General features: G+C 37.5%; 1 protein-coding gene across 2 annotated transcripts in view; it reads right to left on the bottom strand.

The window, feature by feature from the left end:
* The window catches only part of SLC25A12 (solute carrier family 25 member 12), a 97,342-nt gene that overhangs the window by 18,863 nt on the left and 55,562 nt on the right, over positions 1-22,917 (bottom strand). For both annotated transcript variants that reach the window (XM_018064608.1, XM_018064606.1), the window contains exons 7-13: positions 20,921-21,059; positions 20,156-20,249; positions 18,514-18,598; positions 5,939-6,020; positions 4,486-4,644; positions 1,390-1,442; positions 919-999 (exon numbers count right to left, since the gene is read on the bottom strand). In XM_018064608.1, coding sequence (XP_017920097.1) covers positions 919-999; positions 1,390-1,442; positions 4,486-4,644; positions 5,939-6,020; positions 18,514-18,598; positions 20,156-20,249; positions 20,921-21,059 — 693 coding nt within the window. The remainder of the gene's footprint in view (positions 1-918; positions 1,000-1,389; positions 1,443-4,485; positions 4,645-5,938; positions 6,021-18,513; positions 18,599-20,155; positions 20,250-20,920; positions 21,060-22,917) is intronic.

The raw sequence follows: 22,917 nt of genomic DNA on the forward strand, positions 1-22,917 counted from the left end.
GAGAATGAATAAAAGAAAGAAAGAGAGAATGAAAACATACCAAATATGTACTAACAGAGATTTGGAGACAAAAGTGGTTTGACTGACAATTTTGTCATTCACTAAGTACTATATCTTCTCTCAGGGTTTATTTTCTTCAACTCCAATTAGAAGAATAGTGAGACCATGCCTATAAAATGTTCAACCCAATAAGAAAAGTCCCTACTGCTCATTAGCATTCTAGCAGATCAGTACTAGAGTAAAAACAAAAACCAGCATCAATGATAATAGCAATATTTAGTTGGAGTGGTAGGTTTATGGATGCTCATTTTATTATAACTTTTAATCTATATAATGCATTCTCTTTTGCAGGTATCTAATATCATATACTTTAAAAAATAGATCACAAAACAAAAAACAAGAAAATACATAATGCTTAAGGACCAGATAGTTTCATTTCTTGGTTACTGCATGATCTTGTCAGTGTACATCAGTTTGCCTAAAGGACAGCACGGTCATTTTCAGAGCAGCAAACTTTCCCTTGCACATGTAGGGAACCTGAGGCCCTGGTCCTAGCTGCCCCTTCTGCTAAGAAAAAAACCTATAAAGTCAATACTGACTATTTCTTCTGAATTAACTTGCGTTAGGCTAACACATTAAGTACATCTTTAAAACTGAGTGACCACACTCCCGTTGCCTGGTGGCACTCACAGCATTTAGCCAAACACCCATAGGGCACTCCACATCCTATCACTGCCCATACCCAGGATCCTAAGGTTTTTATGATCAGGCTTCCCTGGTGGCTCAGACTGTCAAGAATCTGAGAAAACTGCTTAGAATTCCTTGAACTCGAGGGGATGTCACTCAGTTATTATATCTGGTGTGCAAAAAGGCTAAAGGAACATAGTTGTCGTGAGAAATCTTAGTATTAATACTTACACAACCTCCAGCAAGGATTTCTGCTAAAAGTGGAATGGAGCCATCTCTCCTGGTAAATTTGTCCCGGACAAAATCATTAACCTAATTAGAAAGACAACATTAATTAACCAGAACTCCCAATCATTGCCTTTAGTGGTACATTATTAGTTTTCCAAGTCAGCAAAACACTGTCTCATATAAAATTTAAAATTAGCAGATGTCTACATATAAATTCAAAATTTTACAAATGCCTTGACAGTGTGCTAGTCTTAGCAGCATCAGTTTGGGTTTGTTTGGTTTTTTTAATTGTTTTGTCATGCCGCACAGCATGAGGGATCTTAGTTCCCTAACCAGGGACTGAACCTATGGGCCCTGCAATGAAAGTGTGGGGCTTAGCCACTGGACAACCAGGGAAGTCCCAACAGCAGTTTTAATTTTTGGCTTAGTGATAATCTAAACAAATGACATAAATTCAATGAGTTAGCCACTTACAGTCAGTTTAATGGCCTTCTCTGGAGCAACCCCTATAAGTTGCGGTATCAGACCTAGGAAAACAGAGAGAATTGTTAGCAACATAGATGTACTAGACACGAACGTACAAGCCCAATAAGGCATTTTCCCCCAGATTATTTACCCATCAAACATCTTAGGATTTTCATAAAAATGGGAAAAAATGGATTATCCTGAAAACTATGCATATGTATATAATAATTATTTATGTCAAATACAATGTTATACTGTCTGTTGCTATAAATCCTTTTCTTAAGCATGCTTCCTTTAAAGCCTAGTTATCTAACACCTCTCAAAAAGTACGAGGAAGAAATGGAGCCCGTGGATCTTCTCTACTTCCATAACACTACCAATAACAACAGAACCACATTCCCTCTCTTTACAACCGACAACATACTAACGTACACAGACATTTTAGAGCAGCCAATGATGAATGCCTGGGAAAGCTCTGGAAAGCATCCTGTTAAGCAGACCCAGGTTTTGCCACAAATGATGCTACCTGTGTAATAGCACACAATGGCTTGGCTCTTACAGAAAATCAGCTCCCATAATTTTCTCTTTAGAGAAATGCAGAACTTAGTGCTCATTTAAAAGAAAGCCAAAACTATAAAGAAAAATGCAGCTTAAAGTATCAATTAATGGGTATGCTCTACAAGCAAAACACAGCCCACTGTTAGCCTATGTACTAATATATGTCAAACATAAGTCATTTCAAAAGAAGTCTCCTAAAATAAAGGAAACCATTATTCTTAGAAAGTTAAAATTTCCAGGCTGGCTGAAAAAGAAAAAATATATATAAACAATTCAACATCTGTAGCTATTCACAGGGCTCAACTTTCTAAAGCACATAGATTATCCAAATCATTAAAATACATTTTTGCATGCAGTTTTTAAAGATGCTAACAATAAACATATTATAGCCTTTAAATTATCCAGGCAAGGGGAAATTATGTATGTGTTTGCATGCTCACTGTTGATCTTAAGCCTACTTTGAGGATATTGCTGAGTGATTTTCTACGAGTTGAGAGCCAGCAAGTAATCGTATATACAGGCTACTGTCAGTCAAACTGAATTATCAATGACAAACACAAATCTGCACACACCTTTAATGGGTAGCAGCTGATTTAAAAGAATAAATCAGCAGATGGCAGTCTTAACTTTCTCTCATGATTATCAGGCCTTATTACTTTTAATCTGATCCCCAAACAACCATGTCAGCATGAGTATTTGTTTTACAACTTGCCTTAGTAAGGCTCATAGAATTTTAATATAGTACTGATAGTTTATGTCATTTTATCATTGCTTCCTATAAAGAAATTTAGGCTAATCTGTCAACAGTTTTGTCAATCATCTGACAAAATAATGGACCAGCTCTAAGCAATATATGACAATCTCAACACAGGGTTCATATACAGGACTCCTACAATCTTCCCCCCAATATGAGAGTTTCTCATTTAAAGGACTGATTTTATCAGCTCACATCTTAAATAAAGCGAATAATTTCTTCACTCCCTACCCCCAACTTGCTATACTGGACCCAAATAATATGACACCTCTCTCAAATAAAATCTTCTGTAAGCATCCATCTATTGAGAAGGTAAACTGCGCAGTGTGTACGTCTAGATTCCTTCTCTTTTAAGGTATACCCAACAGGGAGAAAGAGTCTTATTCAACAAAGAAAGATGGGAGATGTCAAAGGAAAAAACCACTTAGCACCACTTAACCCTCAGGTTTCATATAAACAGAATTCAGATATGCAGTGATTAATAAAGTCTCAAACAAGACTGACATCCACAGATCTGCATTCTAGATCATGTACACCTCTGCACACGTTATACAGCTAGAATTTTGTTGTACGGCTAGAATTTAAGACAGGCTAGAGTTCTGAATATCTTAAGAAAATTCATCACATTCCTTCTCAAGGGCAGGGTATTGGAGCCTAATTTGATTCCAGAACCACTCTCTTCTCTTGTTCTAAATAAAATGCCAAAAACGAACATCCTTGTGACCCTCTCCTTCAAGTATATCAGAGCTACATTTTCACTTGAGTATCTGCACCTATTACCAATCAGAGGTGTTTCTCCTCCTGTCCACGAGCATAAAGCTTTGTTCAGGCCCAGTCTTTGTTCAGGCTCAGAATTAGCTCAGGATTAATGAGACTGTGTGCAAACAAACAAGCACAGTAAATTACATAAATGCCCTGGACCCGAGCATGTAGAGAGTTTTTCAAAGAATTCCAAGTGGCGCCCAAAGGCATTAAAAAATTAATCTCCCTCCCAAAGGAAACTCTAAATTCTAATGTGAAAACACGTACATGAAAGTCTCCCTCTCCCAAGAGAACAAGTTCCTACAAAGCCGACGGTGGTGGGGAGAATCCTGCATGGGCTGCTGCCTCTGACGCCGACAGCACTGTGCTCAGCTTACAGCTGGTGATCACATTCCCTGCAAAAGACAGTCTGCTTCCACTCAGCGCCTCTAAGCTAAGAGGAGGAATGGAGCAAGAATGAGACGTGGAGCAAAAAGCTTTCCTTTTCTGTTTTTTTTTAAACTTCAGATGACTCACTGGCAAAGACTTATGAATGGTCTCCTTGGAAGAGACAAAAAAATTCGCTATTTCTTTCAGCTGAAACAAGTGAATAGAGAGTAAACTCACCTCCAAGGGGCAGCTTGGCTTCTCTTTCACAGAGAAGAGGTGTTATTTCTCCTTTATAATTCACTGAGAAAAGCAGCTCTCTATTTCTTACCTGTCATCCTTGTATTCCACCTGCAGACCTGTGCTTCACTTGGTAAGAGCACAGTGACTACAAACCCTGCATTTGTTGGGACAAATGCAGGCTTTGGATGACAGAAATAAGAAATAAAGACCTTGTTTGCAGACTAATACAGCTAGTTACCAGCAAGAATGTAAAAAGGGGAAACGAACAAGGAGACAATAAAAAGAACAACAGCCCTGGTCTGACTGAACAGGCTACGCACTGATTTTCTTTTTTTTTGCACTGCTTTTCATAATGAGTGAGGCCAAGTCTGCTGTGGTGAGACAAACTCACTCACTTCAGCAGCTGAGATTCCCTTACTCACCCCGGTAGAGTCCAAAGAAGCCCTCATAACGCAAGACTTTCTTAAAACAGTCAAAGCTGTTTTTGTACATCAGCTCTCCCACAACAGAGCCGGTGCCACGCTGGTTTTGCATGCGAGTCTTCACCAGGTCTATAGGATATACTGCGGTGGCTCCCACAGCTACAAACAAAACAAACAATTTTTAGGCTTAAAAGAGAGCACAATTAAACAGAGAATAAGGACAACAAATCTCATCTCAGAGGACTAGGAAATAGAACACAGTATCTATTCTCACAAAAGAGACTTTCTGTAGTTTTTCTTTCTTTCATACACAGCTGAAGGATCAGAGGCTGGCAACCACTGGGACCCATAAATACAGCTGCTACAGAGAACAACTCTAGCGAATTTTCAAGTTGTCACCAACATTAGATAGTCAACACACAATTTTCCTTAACGTTAAACTTATATATAACATATTTCTTTATATGTTCCAATAAGTGTCCATATATTATACCAGTTACCCCTTAACATAACTATATATGTATACAGAAGTGGCTATAAATTTACAATGTAGTTAACTATAGCACTTTGGTAAATTGACCTTAGTTATAGCTATAATATTGGAACCAAATCTCAACATGACCCTCCTGCTACTTACAGAACCCAGTTTTGTTTTGTTTTTTAAAAAAAGGCCAGGCTTCAGAAAAATCTCAGGCACTAAAAAATTTATAACATGAATTAGAGTATTAAAATTTTCAACTGTTGAAAACCAAAACACGCTTTGCAACTTCTAAAACTGAGACTGAAAAGAAAAAATAATAGTTTCATCAGTTCAGGCTTGTTTTGAAAAAGCGTTAAGTATTTTAATCACATCTTCTCAACAAAGCAACTTCAGGTTTTACACATATTCTATGGAGAGATGTAAGCCAGAAAAAAAAGCCTCTTAAATTTTGCCCAAGAGCAGAGAAGGGAGGTTCATTTTAGCAAATCACTAACAAGTCTAGATATTCTTCAACCAACAAAAGATGAAAGGGGGAAAAAAGGCAAGACACCAAACACAAGCAGAAGAGCAAATGTGAATCACTTTAAGAGGTTCTTTTATTTCGTAAGCATCTGGGATTTGTACCCCAAATCTTGATTTCCCACCTTCCCTCACTCCTAACACCAAAAAACAGTCTGAGTCTCCATTTCTTCATACTGGCTTTAACCATAATCACTAGCGGAATGCAGCACGCATCCAAGACGTTCACGTGATTCCAGAGGTTTTTGTCCTGAAGACAGACTGGAGCCAGAGGGGCCATGGCTGTGCTATGACAAGTCCTCTGATCATAGGTAAAAATAAAGAACACTTCAGAAAGCCCTGAACTCGTGACCCTTGCGAACAATGAACTGCACCTTTGCTGATCTGTCCCAGTCTAGTGAGATAATATTACATGAACACAAGCTTGAAACAGCACACAGACATGTCACTCACCTCCAGCAACTGAGCCCAGAGTGAATCTGTAAGCAGACTCGGCAATCTGGAGCCAGATAGGCCTGCCTAAACCATGAGATTGCTGTGGGGGAGGAGAAAATACTTTTTTAAAAAATGGAAAAGCATACAGCAAATGTAAGCTATAATTTGGCTATGTTACTTTAAGATTCTGAAATAGATACTTCTACTATCGACATTTAAAAACCGTATCTGGCCAAATAGATACAGTAGCTTTCCCCCCTCGTTTTCACAAGCCTGTTAATGCCTCATTTATCCGCTACTATTGGGGAACATACTATCATTCTACAGAAGGGAATCTTTCAGGTAAATAAATATTTTAGGTATAAAATCTTTAGGCCTTCTTTGCTTTAATCAACTTAAAATTGAAAAATCTTTACAAAATGTATAAAAACTATCTTGTTTCCTCAATCAGATGATACCGATCACAATCTACCATCTCTGGTAGATTAGATGAAGGTCAACATTAGACAGAAGGTCAACATATTCATACGACTATCATACGACCATTCATACGACCAGGATCCAAGGCAGCTGCTTGTGCTAGCTTCCCACGCTTGACAGCTGTAACTTCTTTCACCAACAGCCTCCTAGTTTGATTTTGATGCTTCCCTCCCATCTATCAAGGCTGGAGAAATCACATAACTAGAACTATCACGATGAGACATAAGCAAGGTCAAAGATGTCTTTTTGGGCTAACGTGAAAAACTTTAATAGCTGCTATATTTCAAGAGTTCAGAGCCTTTGCCCCCTTACTTCTGGCTCTGAAGCTTAACCACTAGATAATTATAGTACTTCTCACCTATGCTACTGAGCATCTGCTCTCCTACACCTATGTATTCCTCAATTCTGCCTATGCAAAGAGAACACCTGAAAGACTTAAAGATACCCTTAAAGATATCCTGAGGCCTGGGGCTTGTAAATTTTTAAAAGGCTTCAAATCATCCTGCTGTATAGTTAGGTTGAGAGCCACTGTCCTAGCCATATTTGTAGTTCTAATACAAAATCTGTTTTGAAAAAAAAAGCAAATGGGAAAATTCTATTATGATTCAGAATGGTATTTCATTGGTATCTCACAGCATTAACAATCTGAAATAATTTGTCTATAGTAATTGTCAGTCTTCTTTAATATTTTGATTATGAACAATAGCAGCTACAAATGATAACAGTCTGAATGAAATACTGTTTTATCATAAGAAAACTTGAAAAATATCAACTTGAACGAGCTTTTAAAACACTAGCATAATAAAAAGTTTAGATACTCTCACTAGAATAATTTAATGGAAAGGGACTCCATTCCTAAAATCTAAAGGAAAGAAAAAAGTAAGCTAATCTACTTTGATTTGCTTTCATTTGTACAATCTCTTCAAAGTTCAATGAAGCAAGCTAAAAATGACAACACCAGATATTTATTAACAATTTGAGAAGCAGCCTATAGAAAGGTTTTGTGTTGTTTTGTAAATTGTGCACCACAGTAAACATTTCTTTTAACAAAAGCATCTGATATCTAAATACTAATATTTACTACCTGAATGCGATCTCTGTAGGCAGAGATCTTTAAAACCTCATTATGCTTGTCACAGTGTTATGGTTCAATAAATTCTATAGTAAGAAGGAAAATCAGTAATGTTTGATGAAAAGTCAATATGAAACCCTTGGAAAATCTGGCAATTAGTCAAATATCATTACTTCAAATAAAATCACTATTGTATAAATGTCAACTGTCCCAGTATACCAAAGTTGTGTGCTTAGTCGCTCAGTCGTGTCTGACTCTTTGTGACCCCATGGGGTGTAGCTCACCAGGCTTCTCTGTCCATGGGGATTCTCCAGACAAGAATACTGGAGTGGGTTGCCATGGCCTCCTCCAGAGGCTCTTCCCAATCCAGGAATTGAACCCAGGTCTCCCTCATTGCAAGTCGATTCTTTACCATCTGAGCCTCCAGGGAAACCCATACAATTAGCTGAAAGTATACATCCATTACCCACTCCAGTGTTCTCGCCTGGAGAATCCCAGGGGTGGAGCCTGGTAGGCTGCCATCTATGGGGTCGCACAGAGTCGGACACGACTGAAGCGACTTAGCAGCAGCAGCAGCATACATCCATTACATCTAAAACGGAATTTAATATATGGAAGAAACCATTATTTAAAAGGTGAGGGCTCTTCTGGTGCTCTAGGGGTTAAGAATCTGCCTGCTAATGCAGGGGACATGGTTCGATACCTGATGGGGAGGATCCCACATGCCACAGGGCAGCTAAGTTCTTGAGCCACAACTACTGAGCCCACACATATGCCTAGATTCTGTGCTCTGCAACTAGAGAAAGCCCAACCAAAAGCTCCCTGCTCTCTACAACTGGAGAAAGCCCCAGCACAGCCAAAAATAAATCAATAAATGAATCTTAAATAGAATAAAAAGATGAAAAATTGCACATAGGACATAATTATAATTTTGTAGGGGATACATTTTTTCCTAGTAAGTTAGCCCAAGCAACTACATAGCCATCCATTATGTTCGATTTATATGCTGCAATAAAAGTGAGCAATTAATCATTTAATACTGATATTTTATTAGAAATTTAAAAAGGGAAAGAGAACATTTTAACAAAACCTTGTGTATAGTCTAATTTTTATTCATTCAGAGAACAGTAAAAAAAATATATGCCATCCAAAAACATAATTACTTTTTGTTCCATTTATTACTATAATAATGCTACTGATTTTATTTAGAGATTTGCTGTCCTCCAAAAGACGAAAGCACTTTACCAAGCACTCAGGATTGGAGACCAAATGTAGCCCTCAAGGGGTCCAATGTTTTTCTTTCTTTCTTGTTTTTTATGGGAATAAAATTGCTTTACAATGTTGTGGTAGTTTCTGGGGGGTCCAGTGTTTTTCAATCTTCTGGAAATAAATTCCCCGGTGAGACCATCAGAAGGGTGCTCGCTCTCAGCAATTTCTACCCACAGTTGAGACCACCCTGTGCTAATTTGTCAGTCAGTCCACTGTACACACACAGGTCAGATGGCCACACTGTGGACAGGACAGGTGACCTGCCAAAGGTCTTACTGTGAAATGGGGAGCGAGCAGAGCGGTGGCCTGTGTCACCTCACCGTCTTCTCCATCATTCTTTAAGTCAACAGACTTCAACAGCTGTTTCTGACTGAACACTCCTGCCAGGTACTGTATGATTTCATTAATAAGTTATATGCACATTTCACTGTATTGATTATATGCATAAAAATCTAAACAATACATTATTAAATTACATACAATATATATTCTAAACATACAAAAATAGAAATTATACAAGAATGAGATGAAATTATACAAGAATGAGAGTGAAAATGTTGGCTTAAAGTTCAACATTCAGAAAACGAAGATCATGGCATCTGGTCCCATCACTTCATGGCAAATAGATGGGGAAACACTGGAAACAGTGTCAGACTTTATTTTGGGGGGCTCCAAAATCACTGCAGATGGTGACTGCAGCCATGAAATTAAAAGACACTTACTCCTTGGAAGGAAAGTTATGACCAACCTAGACAGCATATTCAAAAGCAGAGACATTACTTTGCCAACAAAGGTCCATCTAGTCAAGGCTATGGTTTTTCCAGTAGTCATGTATGGATGTGAGAGCTGGACTATAAAGAAAGTCGAGCACCAAAGAATTGATGCTTTTGAACTGTGGTATTGGAGAAGACTCTTTGAGAGTCCCTTGGACTGCAAAGAGATCCAACCAGTTCATCCTAAGGGAAATCATTTCTGGGTGTTCATTGGAAGGACTGATGTTGAAGCTGAAACTCCAATACTTTGGCCACCTGATGTGAAGAGCTGACTCATTTGAAAAGACCTGATGCTAAGAAAGATTGAGGGCAGGAGGAGAAGAGGACGACAGAGGATGAGATGGTTGGATGGTATCACCGACTCAATGCACATGGGTTTGGGTAGGCTCCAGGAGTTGGTGATGGACAGGGAGGCTGGCGTGCTGTGGTTCATGGGGTCGCGAAGAGTCAGACATGACTGAGCAACTGAACTGAAACAAAATAATTTAAATTTTATTTTGCATTTATTAATGCAAAATCCCTCTTGGTGTCACTTTAAAGTATTATATTAACTGAAAATGCTTCAGTCAGTTTTTCAAATATTGATTGAATACAATGAGGCTAACCAGTTAATTCTGATATGCTGTTTCAAGGACAATTCATTCGAAAACAAACATAATCTGTAACTTTGAGGCAAAAGTGATTTTCAACATCAAATATTTTAAAGAAATTCAAGTTATGGCATTTTGGCTTAGATTTTAAAATCTTTCATAACCACTATAGCTGTTATACTACCTCTATAACACATATGCTTTTAATCTCTAATCATGCACACATGAGACTTTTCTGAAACTGGAGTTTCTCAATCACAAAACTGGGTGAAAATAAATCTCATTCTCAGAATATGAATTATTTCCAATCATGACTCCTTTCAAAAGAATCAGTTAGTTCAGTTCAGTCGCTCAGTTGTGTCCGACTCTTTGCAACCCCATGAATCGCAGCACGCCAGGCCTCCCGGTCCATCACCAACTCCCGGAGTTCACTCAGACTCACGTCCATCGAGTCAGTAATGCCATCCAGCCATCTCATCCTCTGTCGTCCCCTTCTCCTCCTGCCCCCAATCCCTCCCAGCATCAGGGTCTTTTCCAATGAGTCAACTCTTTGCATGAGGTGGCCAAAGTACTGGAGTTTCAGCTTTAGCATCACTCCTTCCAAAGAAATCCCAGGGCTAATCTCCTTCAGAATGGACTGGTTGGATCTCCTTGCAGTCCAAGAGACTCTCAGGAGTCTTCTCCAACACCACAGTTCAAAAGCATCACTTCTTTGGCACTCAGCCTTCTTCACAGTCCAACTCTCACATCCATACATGACCACAGGAAAAACCACAGCCTTGACTAGACAGACCTTTGTTGTCAAAGTAATGTCTCTGCTTTTGAATATGCTGTCTAGGTTGGTCATAACTTTTCTTCCAAGGAGTAAGCGTCTTTTAATTTCATGGCTGCAGTCACCATCTGCAGTGATTTATGTTGAATTTAAAACTCACTGACTAAAACAGCTATGACCCCAAATAAGAATTAAGTATTGGGGAGGGACAAGATAGGGGTGTGGGCCAAATGGTATCCCGATAAGCGGAACCTAAAATATGACAAAAAGGAACTATCTATGAAACAGACACACAGATATAGAGACCAGAACTGTGGTTGCCAGGTGGGCGGGGGAGGGAAGGATTGGGAGTTTCGGATTAGCAGATGAAAACCATTACATATAGGATGGATAAACAAGAAGGTCTTACAGTATAGCAGAGGGAATTATATTCAGTATCTTGAAGCATAACAGAAAACCCTATGAAAAACAGTGAATGTATATGTGTATAACTGAGTCACTTTGCTGTACAGTAGAAATTAAACCCAACATTATAAATCAACTATACAATAAAATTTTTTTAAAAACTAAAACTAAAGGGGGAGTATGTGATTAAGAGACAAACTACTATGTATAAAATAAAGAAGAAAAAAGGATATATCATACAGGGAAATACAGTCATTATTTTGTAATAACTTTAAATGGAGTATAATCTATAAAAATACTGAACCACTGTTATATACCTGAAATTAATGTAATATTGTAAGTCAACTATACCTCAATTAAAGAAAGAATCAAGTAACCACTAATTCCCTCATTCATATAAAAGGTTTCTCCTGTGTTCAATCATATATTTTCTTTATATGCTCGTCCTTTAAAGAACATTTTTAAGCCCTACAAAATCCTATGAACACTGTAGGATTATACTGTGATTTAATCCTTAACTAAAAACATCTTTAACTCTAAATACCCAAATGCCTTTTGAAAGAAATGTCATCTCCACCCTTATTAAATAGCATTTATTTTTTAAAAGCATACAATATATGGCTACTAAGGGTTTTTTTGTTTCTTTTTTTTAGGCTTAGCTATCACTTATGGTTCACTTATATTCAGGTATGTAAATTAATGTAATTAATACTATGGATTTCACTTCATGAATATTCATAAGTACACTGCTACTGTAGCTGTCATCTCTATTAATGACTGTATACTGAATTTTTTAGCATTTAGGCTGAAAGAAAATCTCAGCACTAAGAAGATCACCCACCGTGAACAAATGGGCCAAAGGAAAGAGGCACTCTTTTCCTTAAGGTTATGATTATGATCATGAAGGTGATATTTAACAAGATTAATTAAGTGTTTTTCAAAGCACAATAAGAGCTGAGAACCTTAAACGATTTTTAACCCGCTCTCTAAGCTATGTGGATGAAAGGAAATGAGGAAATGGTTCAAGATCTCATTTGCAGAAGAGAAAGTTCTTTTACTTTGTTGTTAACCATAACTCATCCTATAAATGAGAATTAGATAAGGCAAGATCATGTCAGTTAACAAGTCAAGCACCCTGCCCAAACCAAGCTACTTCATGTAGTATGCCAACCCAGTAAAAAGAAGTGCCTCTTCCACTGTTGATGAACAGAAAAAAGAAAAGAAGGAAAGGCTGAGGTTTTTTATACTGAGCATGGGTTGGGGCGGGAGGGGAAGACTAGGCTTTATACCAACTAAAATGCATGACTGTAACGGCAAAATGTGCTGTGCTAAATCACTTCAGTCCTTTCTCTTTGCGATCCCATGGACTATATTATGCCCGCCAGGCTCCTCTGTCCGTGGGATTCTCCAGGCAAGGATACTGGCATGGGTTGCCATACCCACATTTCTTATCTCTTGCACTGGCAGGAGGGTTCTTTACCACTAGGGCAACCTGGGAAGCCCTCTAAAAGGTTAGGGAAAATTGAACAAAATTCTTTTGTCTGCAAATCACATCTACAAATTTAACACACCTGAATTTGAGCTCAAAAACAAGATTATAATCCAAAGCTGTGACACTCTATGAGATGGAAGAAAAAAAAATTATATATACATATACATATGCACACACACATATATACATGTGGTGGTATAATCACTAAGTCATGTCTGACTCTTGCAATCGCATGGACTGTAACCTGCCAGACTCCTCTGTCCATGGGATTTCCCAGGCAAGAATACTAGAATGGGTTGCCATTTCCTTCTCTCAGGGATCTTTCCCACTCAGGGATCGAACCACTGTCTCCAACCCACGTCTCTTGCATTGTAGGCAGATTTTTCACCACTGAGCCAGCAGGGAAGCCCATATTTGCATATATATTTCTCCCAAATGCTAAACAATATATATTTCTTTCTGACTAAGAAGTGAGGTTAAGTTGTGTTAAAAACTGTAAATAAGTCTTTAATTCTAACATTTTAAATGAGGTAAATGGTTAATAAATAGACAAATCTAGTATAGAAAGTCAATCTCTTCTTTTCTGAGAACAGACTTCAATTTATGGTAAAATTATCACAGATGACAGGTGTTAAAAATTCAAAAACGGATGAAACTGGAGCCGATTATACAGAGTGAAGTAAGCCAGAAAGAAAAACACCAATACAGTATACTAACACATATATATGGAATTTAGGAAGATGGCAATGACGACCCTGTATGCAAGACAGGGGAAGAGACACAGATGTGTATAATGGACTTTTGGACTCAGAGGAGAGGGAGAGGGTGGGATGATTTGGGAGAATGACATTCTAACATGTATACTATCATGTAAGAATTGAATCGCCAGTCTATGTCTGATGCAGGATACAGCATGCTTGGAGCTGGTGCATGGGGATGACCCAGAGAGATGTTATGGGGAGGGAGGTGGGAGGGGGGTTCATGTTTGGGAACGCATGTAAGAATTAAAGATTTTAAAATTTAAAAAAAAAAAATTAAAAAAAAATAAATAAATAAAAATAAATCAGAAAAAAAAAAATTCAAAAACAACAAAAAAGAGGAATCAGTAACTGGATTATAATGCTTCTATCTACTTTACTCAGCAGCTATCCAAAGTTTTAAAGGTCTATTAGAATGAAAAATACACAGGCAAATTCCTATGTCTAAGAAATGCTATCCATGAAACAGAGGGAAAAATCATTCTAATGTTCTGACAGAACCTAAGCCATCTTATATTTCAAAAGTTTCTTGTGCGAGTGGGCTGCAGCTTAAATATAATTTCCCATAGAAACAAAACTTTTAAAAAGTATGTATATTCCCAAGCAGGTCCATCATAGATAAAATTTACCCCCCCATATAGTTGAAAAAGTAATTATGTGATATATAGTAAAGAAAAAATAAAGAAATTGTCTACCTATTCTCATAGTGGACTAGAATTAGTCTTTAATCTCCAAAGCACTTCATGGTCCAAAAATGTCACATTCTTTTCACTCTGCAACCCACCTTCTTTAACTCATTTTAATCAAATGAACATTTCCATTTTTCTCATTGGTTATCTCTATTCCTCCACCTCCTAAACAACACTTGCCATTGTCAGATGTAATTCTGGCCAATCTGGATAGTATAAAATGGCATCTAATTGTAGTTTTAATATGTATTTTTTTTGTTTACTAATGATACGGAATTTTCTTTCCTGCTTTCTTTCTTCCCTCCCTCCTTCCTTCCCTCATTTCGATATCTTCTTTCTCTTCTATGCAGCCTGTCTTCTCACCCTTTCGGTGATATGTTTTAATGAACAAAGGTTCTTAAATTTAATGAAGTTCAACTTTTTTTTTTTATGACAAGTATTTTATGCCCTGGTTGTAAAAATCTCTATCTTTTGATTATGAATATAATCTCCTATGTTATCCTCTAAAGTTTGGAACACCCCAGGTGGAATAGATTTTGGGGTATGGTGGGGGGTGTAAATCTTTTTCATGTATGATATCCATCAATCACAATTTTTAAAAAAATACAATATAGAATATCAGCCAGCACAAAAATTTAAAAAGTGAAACATTTCAGGCAATAAAGGAGAAGACACAAGATATAATTCTTCCTCACTTGCCATTCTTCTAAGGAAAGTAGACGAAGGTGAATGAAGGAGTTATGTCATACCTATATTTAAGTTCAACTTGGAGTTTGCTCAGGTAGCCTTCTCATATTTAACAACTACCACCACAATGATAATAACAGTTAACATGTATTGCACACTTAGTAGGTGTAAGTGCATGATCTCATGTAATTCTCACAATCCTGTGAGATGGATACTACGCTCTCTACTTAATAAATGATGAAACTGAGACAGGAAAGATGTTACCTAATCAGCGCCCAAGTTCTTAAACTCTGCCTCTCTCATAACTTTTATTTCTGAGCTCGGAGATCCTCCATCACGCGCATGTGTTTTCATAACTTTCACAGGTTGTGATAACACAACATGCCATTCTTCCTATTTTTGGTCTAGGTTTCAAGAAAATTCCTATAGGGGAATACTCTACATACAAAATGTAAATAATTATGTACTCCTAGTTTGATAACATAGGAAAAATTACAAGAGAATCAAAAGTGTCTTCTGGAAGTAACATGGACATAGTTATAGTCAGCACTACCGTGATTCTGTGGTCTAGAGAAGTTTTAAAAACAAGTCACTAAAATTACAGTCTATGTGGCTACCTTAGAATGCCTCATATTAATAAGTTTAAAATAATTTAACTAAGAAAAGCTCTTTCTAGACTGAAAACTGCAGAAAGTTTACTACTTTGTTTTCTGTAAGAACTCAGGCATATTTTTATATTATTCTACTTAGGTCTTAGCCTAGATTCCTTATAAAGCTTTTAATGTTACAAGGAAAATGGAGATATATTAAATTTTTTGAAAAAGAAAAAAATCCATTGCTTCACATAATTTTTACAGGATGCAGGAACTTGAAGGATTCTTAGAAAGATCTGCAGGTACTCATTTTACTAAAGGAGAAACCGAGGTCCATAGAAACTTATACCAGATCCCAAAGACAGTAAAGGTCAGATTTTACAATGGCTGTAAATCCCTCTTAAAATAATATTCATGTATCTGTTTCCATGAAATTCTAAAAATTATTTATGACTTGAGTTTTATTTTTTCCATGTGTTGTTTTTATAATGATTTACAGGAAAAAAAAACAGTTTAAATCTTCATTTTTATTTCTTTATTCCAAACTCTCAGCAATGTGTGTTTGTGTTCAGTCGTTCAGTCATGTCCAGCTCTGTGCAAGCCCACGGACTGTAGCCTTCTAGCTCCTTTGTCCATGGACTTTCCCAGGCGAGAACACTGGAGTGGGGTACCATTTCTTCCTCCAGGGGATCTTTCCGACCCAAGGACCAAACTCGCATCTCTTAATGTCTCCTGCATTGGCAAGTGGATTCCTCACCTGTGCCACCTAGGAAGCCCAACTCCTCAGCAATAAGACTACCCTATCTAAGTGATATGTGAAAGGAAAAATAAACAATACGGGCTCTGTCTGAGCTTCCTCCTTTGGGACCAATATACGTACACCCAGGATGTCTACCTGTTCTCTGGAGACTGCAGGTCCCCATGCCATTCTACCAGTTAGGGAAAAGGAAGAGAGCAAGAGATAATGGTGGTTTCTATCACTGCCCATTTTCTAAGTAACTGACAAGAGCTTTGAGCATCAGTGCTGCCACTGAAGGCAGGCAAATCTTCGAATCTGTCTTCAAGAAAATTTCCAACAGTGGCAGAATTACAACACCTTCGTAAGGAATCAGAACTATGAGCGATGCAGACTTAGGGCGCCAAAGATTACAAAAGCCAACCTTCATTGATGGCCTCCAGCAAAATAGCTAGGGGTGAGAAAGGCCAGTAAAATAAGAAGAGCGCCAGAAAGGTTGAAAAAGGAGGAAATGAGTTGGGTTTTTTAATTCATTACATTGTTTTTAATAAGCTAAATGAGATATTCCCCAGTTAACAATTATTAAGGACACCCACAAGGAAAGCTTTACTCACAGACATGTAACACTAAAAAAGAAAAACTTCCTTTTGCAATGAAATTTTTCAAACTTCAAGAAGAAAATGCTTGTTTATAAAATGTGTACTATAAAATATAAAATTATACTCAGTAAGAGCTCTTTAAATATTTTAACACATCTCCAAATGTTAAATAATTTTATTAAATTTTACTATAAATCAATGAATTGGAATAAATCCACCTATTTTTTTTTAAGGATCTGAGAACTTATAACAAAAATAAACTTTGAAGGCAGCAAATAAGAGCTTTTTACTACTAAAGAGGCTAAATCTCAGTGGGTTACTGATATATTTTAATTTACAGGAAGCTTTACTACACCCCAAGCAAACAAAGTATTAACATAAAATGTAGATATAAAAGCAATTAGTTTCCATTTTCAATTTACTTACCTGACTATAGCACTATTATAAAAACGTTTAACTGAAATCCTATTTTGTAAATTTCTTAGCAACCTTTAAATAAGATCTTATAATACCTATGAAGTTCTTGATTATTACACAGAGTAAAACTGAAAATTCTAATTTGTTTCAGAGGCAGAATCATCATTCCATGGAGCTCAAACAGAAGAAAGTTTTGCTACTGAAACTTCCCACAGCGCACCACACTCAGATAGCACATCTGGCTACTCATCAATGTGGTGGCAGCAAAACAGACAGGGGCCTTTCCATGGCATGCCAGTGTAGCTCGCTCTCTCTCTCCCTCTCTCCCTCTCTCTCCCCCCACCTCTCTCGTCTCCTGTCTTCTTCCCCCTCACCTGCCCCCGTCTCCCCTCACCTTCCCCACGTCTCCTAGCCTCATAGTGTATCACAGTCTTCTAAAGAATCGTGAGGGACACAGGTCTCATGTCTGTTAGACAAGGACTAGCCCTCCTATAACCTTCATTCCCACCCCCAAAACCATGTGACCACCACTGCAACGGAGGCTTCTTCCAGATACCTCAGAAATAGGGTTTCAGTTTAAAACAAGATTTTTTAAAACTCTGCTCAATTCCACTCTTCAAAGTAATATCATGGAGTTTATTTTCCTACCAAGAGAGTATTTTTGAAACCAGAAACAAGGCTGCATTAACTTTATAGGACTCAGAAGTTACTGTTTTTACCATTCTTAATATAAAAAACAAATATTATAAAAAATGTAATAATCATCAAGGTTTTCTTTCTGGTTCATTATTTACATAGCTTTCCTATGTTACTGTTATAATCTATAAGACACTATAGTGAAAGATTCTCAGTCAAAGATTCGTTTCAGTAGAGGAATGTCTTGTATTTTAAAAACCCTGTAAATACCAGTTTGATAATACAAAGTGAACTTCACACTAATCTTTAAATGTCACTAGACAAATGAAAGGAAAAGACTGCTACTCTGAGTGAGGGAGGCCAAGCCCATATATGTCTATACTCTTATTTTCCTTATCTTATAAAAGCTAAAAGAAAAGAAAAACAAACAAACATAAATCCAGCTGCCCCATAAGAATACTCTATAAGGGTTGGGGCTAACAGTTTTATAAAGGTAATCTTTGTGCTAAGGAAAGTCTTTCTGTAAATCATGTTTTCATCGCCATAGATTCAGAAGGTTCAGGCTGTCATTTCCATACTACTTGAGCATTTTTGAAGATGATTCTGTTTATGATATGCCTCCTACCTGTCTCTGAAGTTCTGCCAGGTTGTAAGGTAAGGCTCCTTCAGCCAGTGGGGCTATTCTCTCAATATCTGCCAAAGTCAAGCGCCTTCAGGCAAAAATATGGGAAAGAAAGAAAACTGTTAGACATCGACAGACACCTCATACTAAGATCACCTTTCTTCAGAAAGAAAAGGGTAAAAAAGAACTATGGTTTAAAAGTAGTATTTCCCTATTCACACAGATAATTTTAGTAAGAGGGAAAAAAAAACTTCAGACCTTGCTTGCCACACAAAAAGCAAAAGACTCTAAAGAAATAATAGACAGTATATAAATTTAATGACTTTAAAGATCGATTACAAAAACTAAAGAAATAATTCTTCTCAGAAGCAAAGTATAAACACTGACTGTTCAGTTCATACACATTGAATATATTTCTTTAGTATACATCTTTAATGCTTAAGTGCAAAGTATCTTGAGAAGGATAAACACAAAAGTGATAGATACTGGTTGCCTTTAAGGGTAGAAGGGAGAAGGGGTGGATGGGAGATGTTTTTACAGCGGGCTCTTTAAAACTCTGAGTTTTGAACCGAGTGAATGAACTACTGTTTTAAAATAAGTGTATTCCATGATCCAGGTAGTAGGTCACTTCAGATCCAGTTTTGAGAAGCACTTTTTGCAAGCTTTTATTATCATGAAGGATGTTCAATACCTTTACTACAAATGTAAATTCTAGATGGATGAGGTATGGCCTGATAGTTCATGTCAATCATCAAAGACTGGCTGGTTTATCCAGTATCAACTCCAGCTTGACAATTTATTATGTAACATGACGGCAATAAATTATCTATGTACACTCAACTTCTACTAGTCTTCAGTTCTAGGGTTAAAACCTATTTTTCAGATATGCCTACACTTACATAACTGTTAAAATCTGATCACTTAGTAGATCATGAGTCCCCTATCCCAACGTCCTACTGGATGCCCACAGACAAAGCTTTTTCATCTGGATTTGTGTAAGACTTCACAAATTAAATACTCTCTATGTGCTCTGGGTTTTTTCAATCTATAAAAGAGACATAAAACATCTAAGCTTAATTATGATAATAAGCATGATAATAATGTCACAGGCAAATTTCAAGAAAATGATACCCTCCATATACAAAATGGTATATACTGTTTAGGAAAATGCCCACTCACAATGAATCAAAAAAAGGTTATACGATTCCTGAACATGTACTTCAATTTATTTTATAAATTTAGGCAAATATCCACAAATGTCTAAAACTTTCTAACCACGTCTACAGAGTCCAGATTAAATCGATTTTTCTGTCCCTCACTTCCTTCTCATTTCCCTCTTCCCTCCTCTACCATTCTTCCTCCCCCATTTCCCTCTCTCACACTCTTCAATGACCCTTCCTCCCTTCTTCGCCTCTCTCTCTCCATTTCTTCCCTTCCTTTCTCTTCCCCTCCCCTTCTTGCTTTCCCTTCCCTTCCTCCATTTCGCCCTACTTCACCTGTCTCATCCTCCTCCCCTGTTTCTCGTATCTGCTTGTGTCTTTTTCTTGAAATTTATAGACTGAGCAAATTATTGTATAAATGAACTGAAAGAACACCACTGCTTCACATTAAAGTAAGTATCATGAGGAATTACTGGAATAGTTACCCGGTAGCATTATATAAGTCTGAAAGCTGGTACAGGATGTCAATTTCTAGTGGGGTGACTTGTCCATAGCGTATGGCACTCTGGGCAAATTCCTCTGGAAGAAAAAGAAAATACTTAAAAATCTTCAAAGACTCTTAACATGTAACAAGTTTCTACCTTAACTATTATCTGAAAGCTAAAAGCATTTTAGTATTATTTTAAAAATTTAAAACTGAATTTCAATATTTAAGTTCAGCTACATAGAAATAACTACAAAAATATGAAAACTGGCAAAAGATAAAATGTTAAGATGATGAAACAGTAGAAGCAGGTAAAGTAATTTCAGAGGTAAAACAATCTCTTTAGGTTCCTCTAACCTCATCTTGTTTATTTGCTTTGGTCTCCAGAGCTAAAAGATGAAAGAACTGGCTCTCCTCTAGTCACTTAAAACATCCCACCTCAATTCAGCAAAAGGAGTAGCCCTGCCCATCTTTCTGTGGCCACTCCTTCCTCATACAAAGAAGCCGTTGCCACTGACCTGTTTGACAGACTGGGCCACGGTTCTTTTTAAAACTGTCAAAGCCACTTTTCCACTCCTAACCTCAGCATCCCATTAAATCCAACTGGATTTCTGGAGACCATGATGGTCCAAGTGAAACAGACACACATGGTAACATACTTTCTAGATGTGGCTTCACAGTAGTAAACCTAGATCAACCTCTCACCCTAGATAAAGAAAAGTGAAAATGCTGAGTTTCGAATCAATATGTATTTTAAAAATCTTACCCTTTGTGACTTCAACATCTTTCCTTGTGCCAGCTAGAGTGCTATATATCTTACGAACAAGCTCCATGTTATTCAGTAAGGAGTTAAATGCATTGAAGTATGAGAAGCTAACCTGGTGTGAGATACTTCCTCCGGCTGCCTAGGAAATGACAACACAGAAAGTTAAACAAACAAAAACAAAAGCACATTTAGGGACACAAAGGAGTCTTCATTACTAAAATGATAAACAACGAGTCCATAAACACAAGGAAGGTATCATGCTGAAACACTGTCCGTGCATTTCAAGCCCTCAGGAAAATCTATGTAATTTGGGTGTTAAGGAAGAAAGCAACATCTGGAAGTTGGACTTCATGGTTCATCTACCTATAAGGTCAAAAACAACAAATATAATTATCACAGATCAAAACCAATGATTATTTAAACAGGATTTTCAAGACCTTCAACTATGAAACTCCTGCTATTTCTGGATAATTCAAACCTCAACATACAATATAAGAAACATTTTTTAAACTTGCTTTTTTTTCTACACCCATATACAAGAACCAGTGGTAACTTTAAATTTTAAGACAATTTCGCTTTATCAACTTTACTAATCTTTTCTTTTTTAAGCTCCTTGTTATAATTAACATATAGAATGGTCTGTGCTGAGCTCTGAATCTCTGTGACAAAATGTAAAACTACCAAAAAACACTCCAAAAAGATGTAGAGAAAATCTAGGGAGGATTTAAACTTGCTATAAATATGTCTTTAGTGGAATAGTGCTAAAGAGGCTCTCTCATGCCTGGGGAAGAAGGGGGAAAATATAGGCTACCCTACTCTGCAGGGTAGGAGGTAACTTCTCCCTCTACCCAACAGTTGGACATAAAAGAGAATACTTTTCGTAGCTTGCAAACATTTAACTTCTAAGCCAAGAGTCAGAGGAATCCAGATGATTAAAAACATTCTCTATTAAAAACTCAAATACTTATGGAAATGACAGTGTGACAACCTTAATCATAAAGATCTATATTAAGGACAGTATAGGTAATGATGGGCATATGTTCCCACCCCCATCCCTCACACACAAGCCTTAACCCAAATATATGTGATATTTGTATTAGCCTAAATTCGGATACCAGTGATCCAAAAAGCCAGATCCAAATTATTTAACACATTCCTCCAGAAATTGAGTTGGCATTTGGTAAACTGAGGCTATAACAGCTCTACCTAACCAACTGGAAAAGATTAAACAGGTTCCCTCACCCCAAGGTACTGAGTCCTTCTCTCTAGGATTTTCTTTCCTTCTCTCCTCCCTCTCTCCCTTACTTTCTTTTCTTCCTTCTTTCATTTTTTTGGCTAGGGTATGAGGTGAGGGTAGGGGAGTGGGAGATGGGTGTCAAGGAGGTGAAATGTATAGGAGAAAGTGACATGCTCCATGTTCAAATTCACTGAAGAAAAAGAACAGAAGTTGATCTTTCTACCCTGGTCTAAATCAGGGATAATGATCTTCAGCTGAGACAACACAAGCGCTCATTGGCTTCCCTCCATTTAAAACAAGCAGCAATCAAAAACTTACACATAAGTACAATACAGGAACAAGAAAAGCGGTAAGCGAGGACAGTTTCACCATTCTTTGTGAGGAAGTGGATGACATCAGTTTGCTGTTGGCCCAGATGCTTACTTTACAGAGTTTAGCAGTTTCAAGAACAAAAAACTGTCTGGTCCATGCACACTGAATGCACAGGTGAAGGGGCAGAGAGCGGAGTGAGCCACGGGGGCTGACGCCCACATACTTCCTCCATACCTTCTGCCACAGCCATGGCTACTAAAACAGTGTAGAGGCCAGTGATGATCCCTCTAGCAAACAGCACCCTGCAGGCAACAAAGGAAGGAGCCATCCTTATAGCAAGGCTTTGGGAGCCTGGTGGGATGGAAAGAGGCCAAAGGTGAAGGCAGTAGTGTCTGGGAGAAGTACTGCCCTTGGGAAAAAGGAGCTGCACACCCTTGTCTACACACTC

This window comes from Capra hircus, chromosome 2, assembly GCF_001704415.2.
Source record: "Capra hircus breed San Clemente chromosome 2, ASM170441v1, whole genome shotgun sequence".
NCBI lineage: Eukaryota > Metazoa > Chordata > Mammalia > Artiodactyla > Bovidae > Capra > Capra hircus.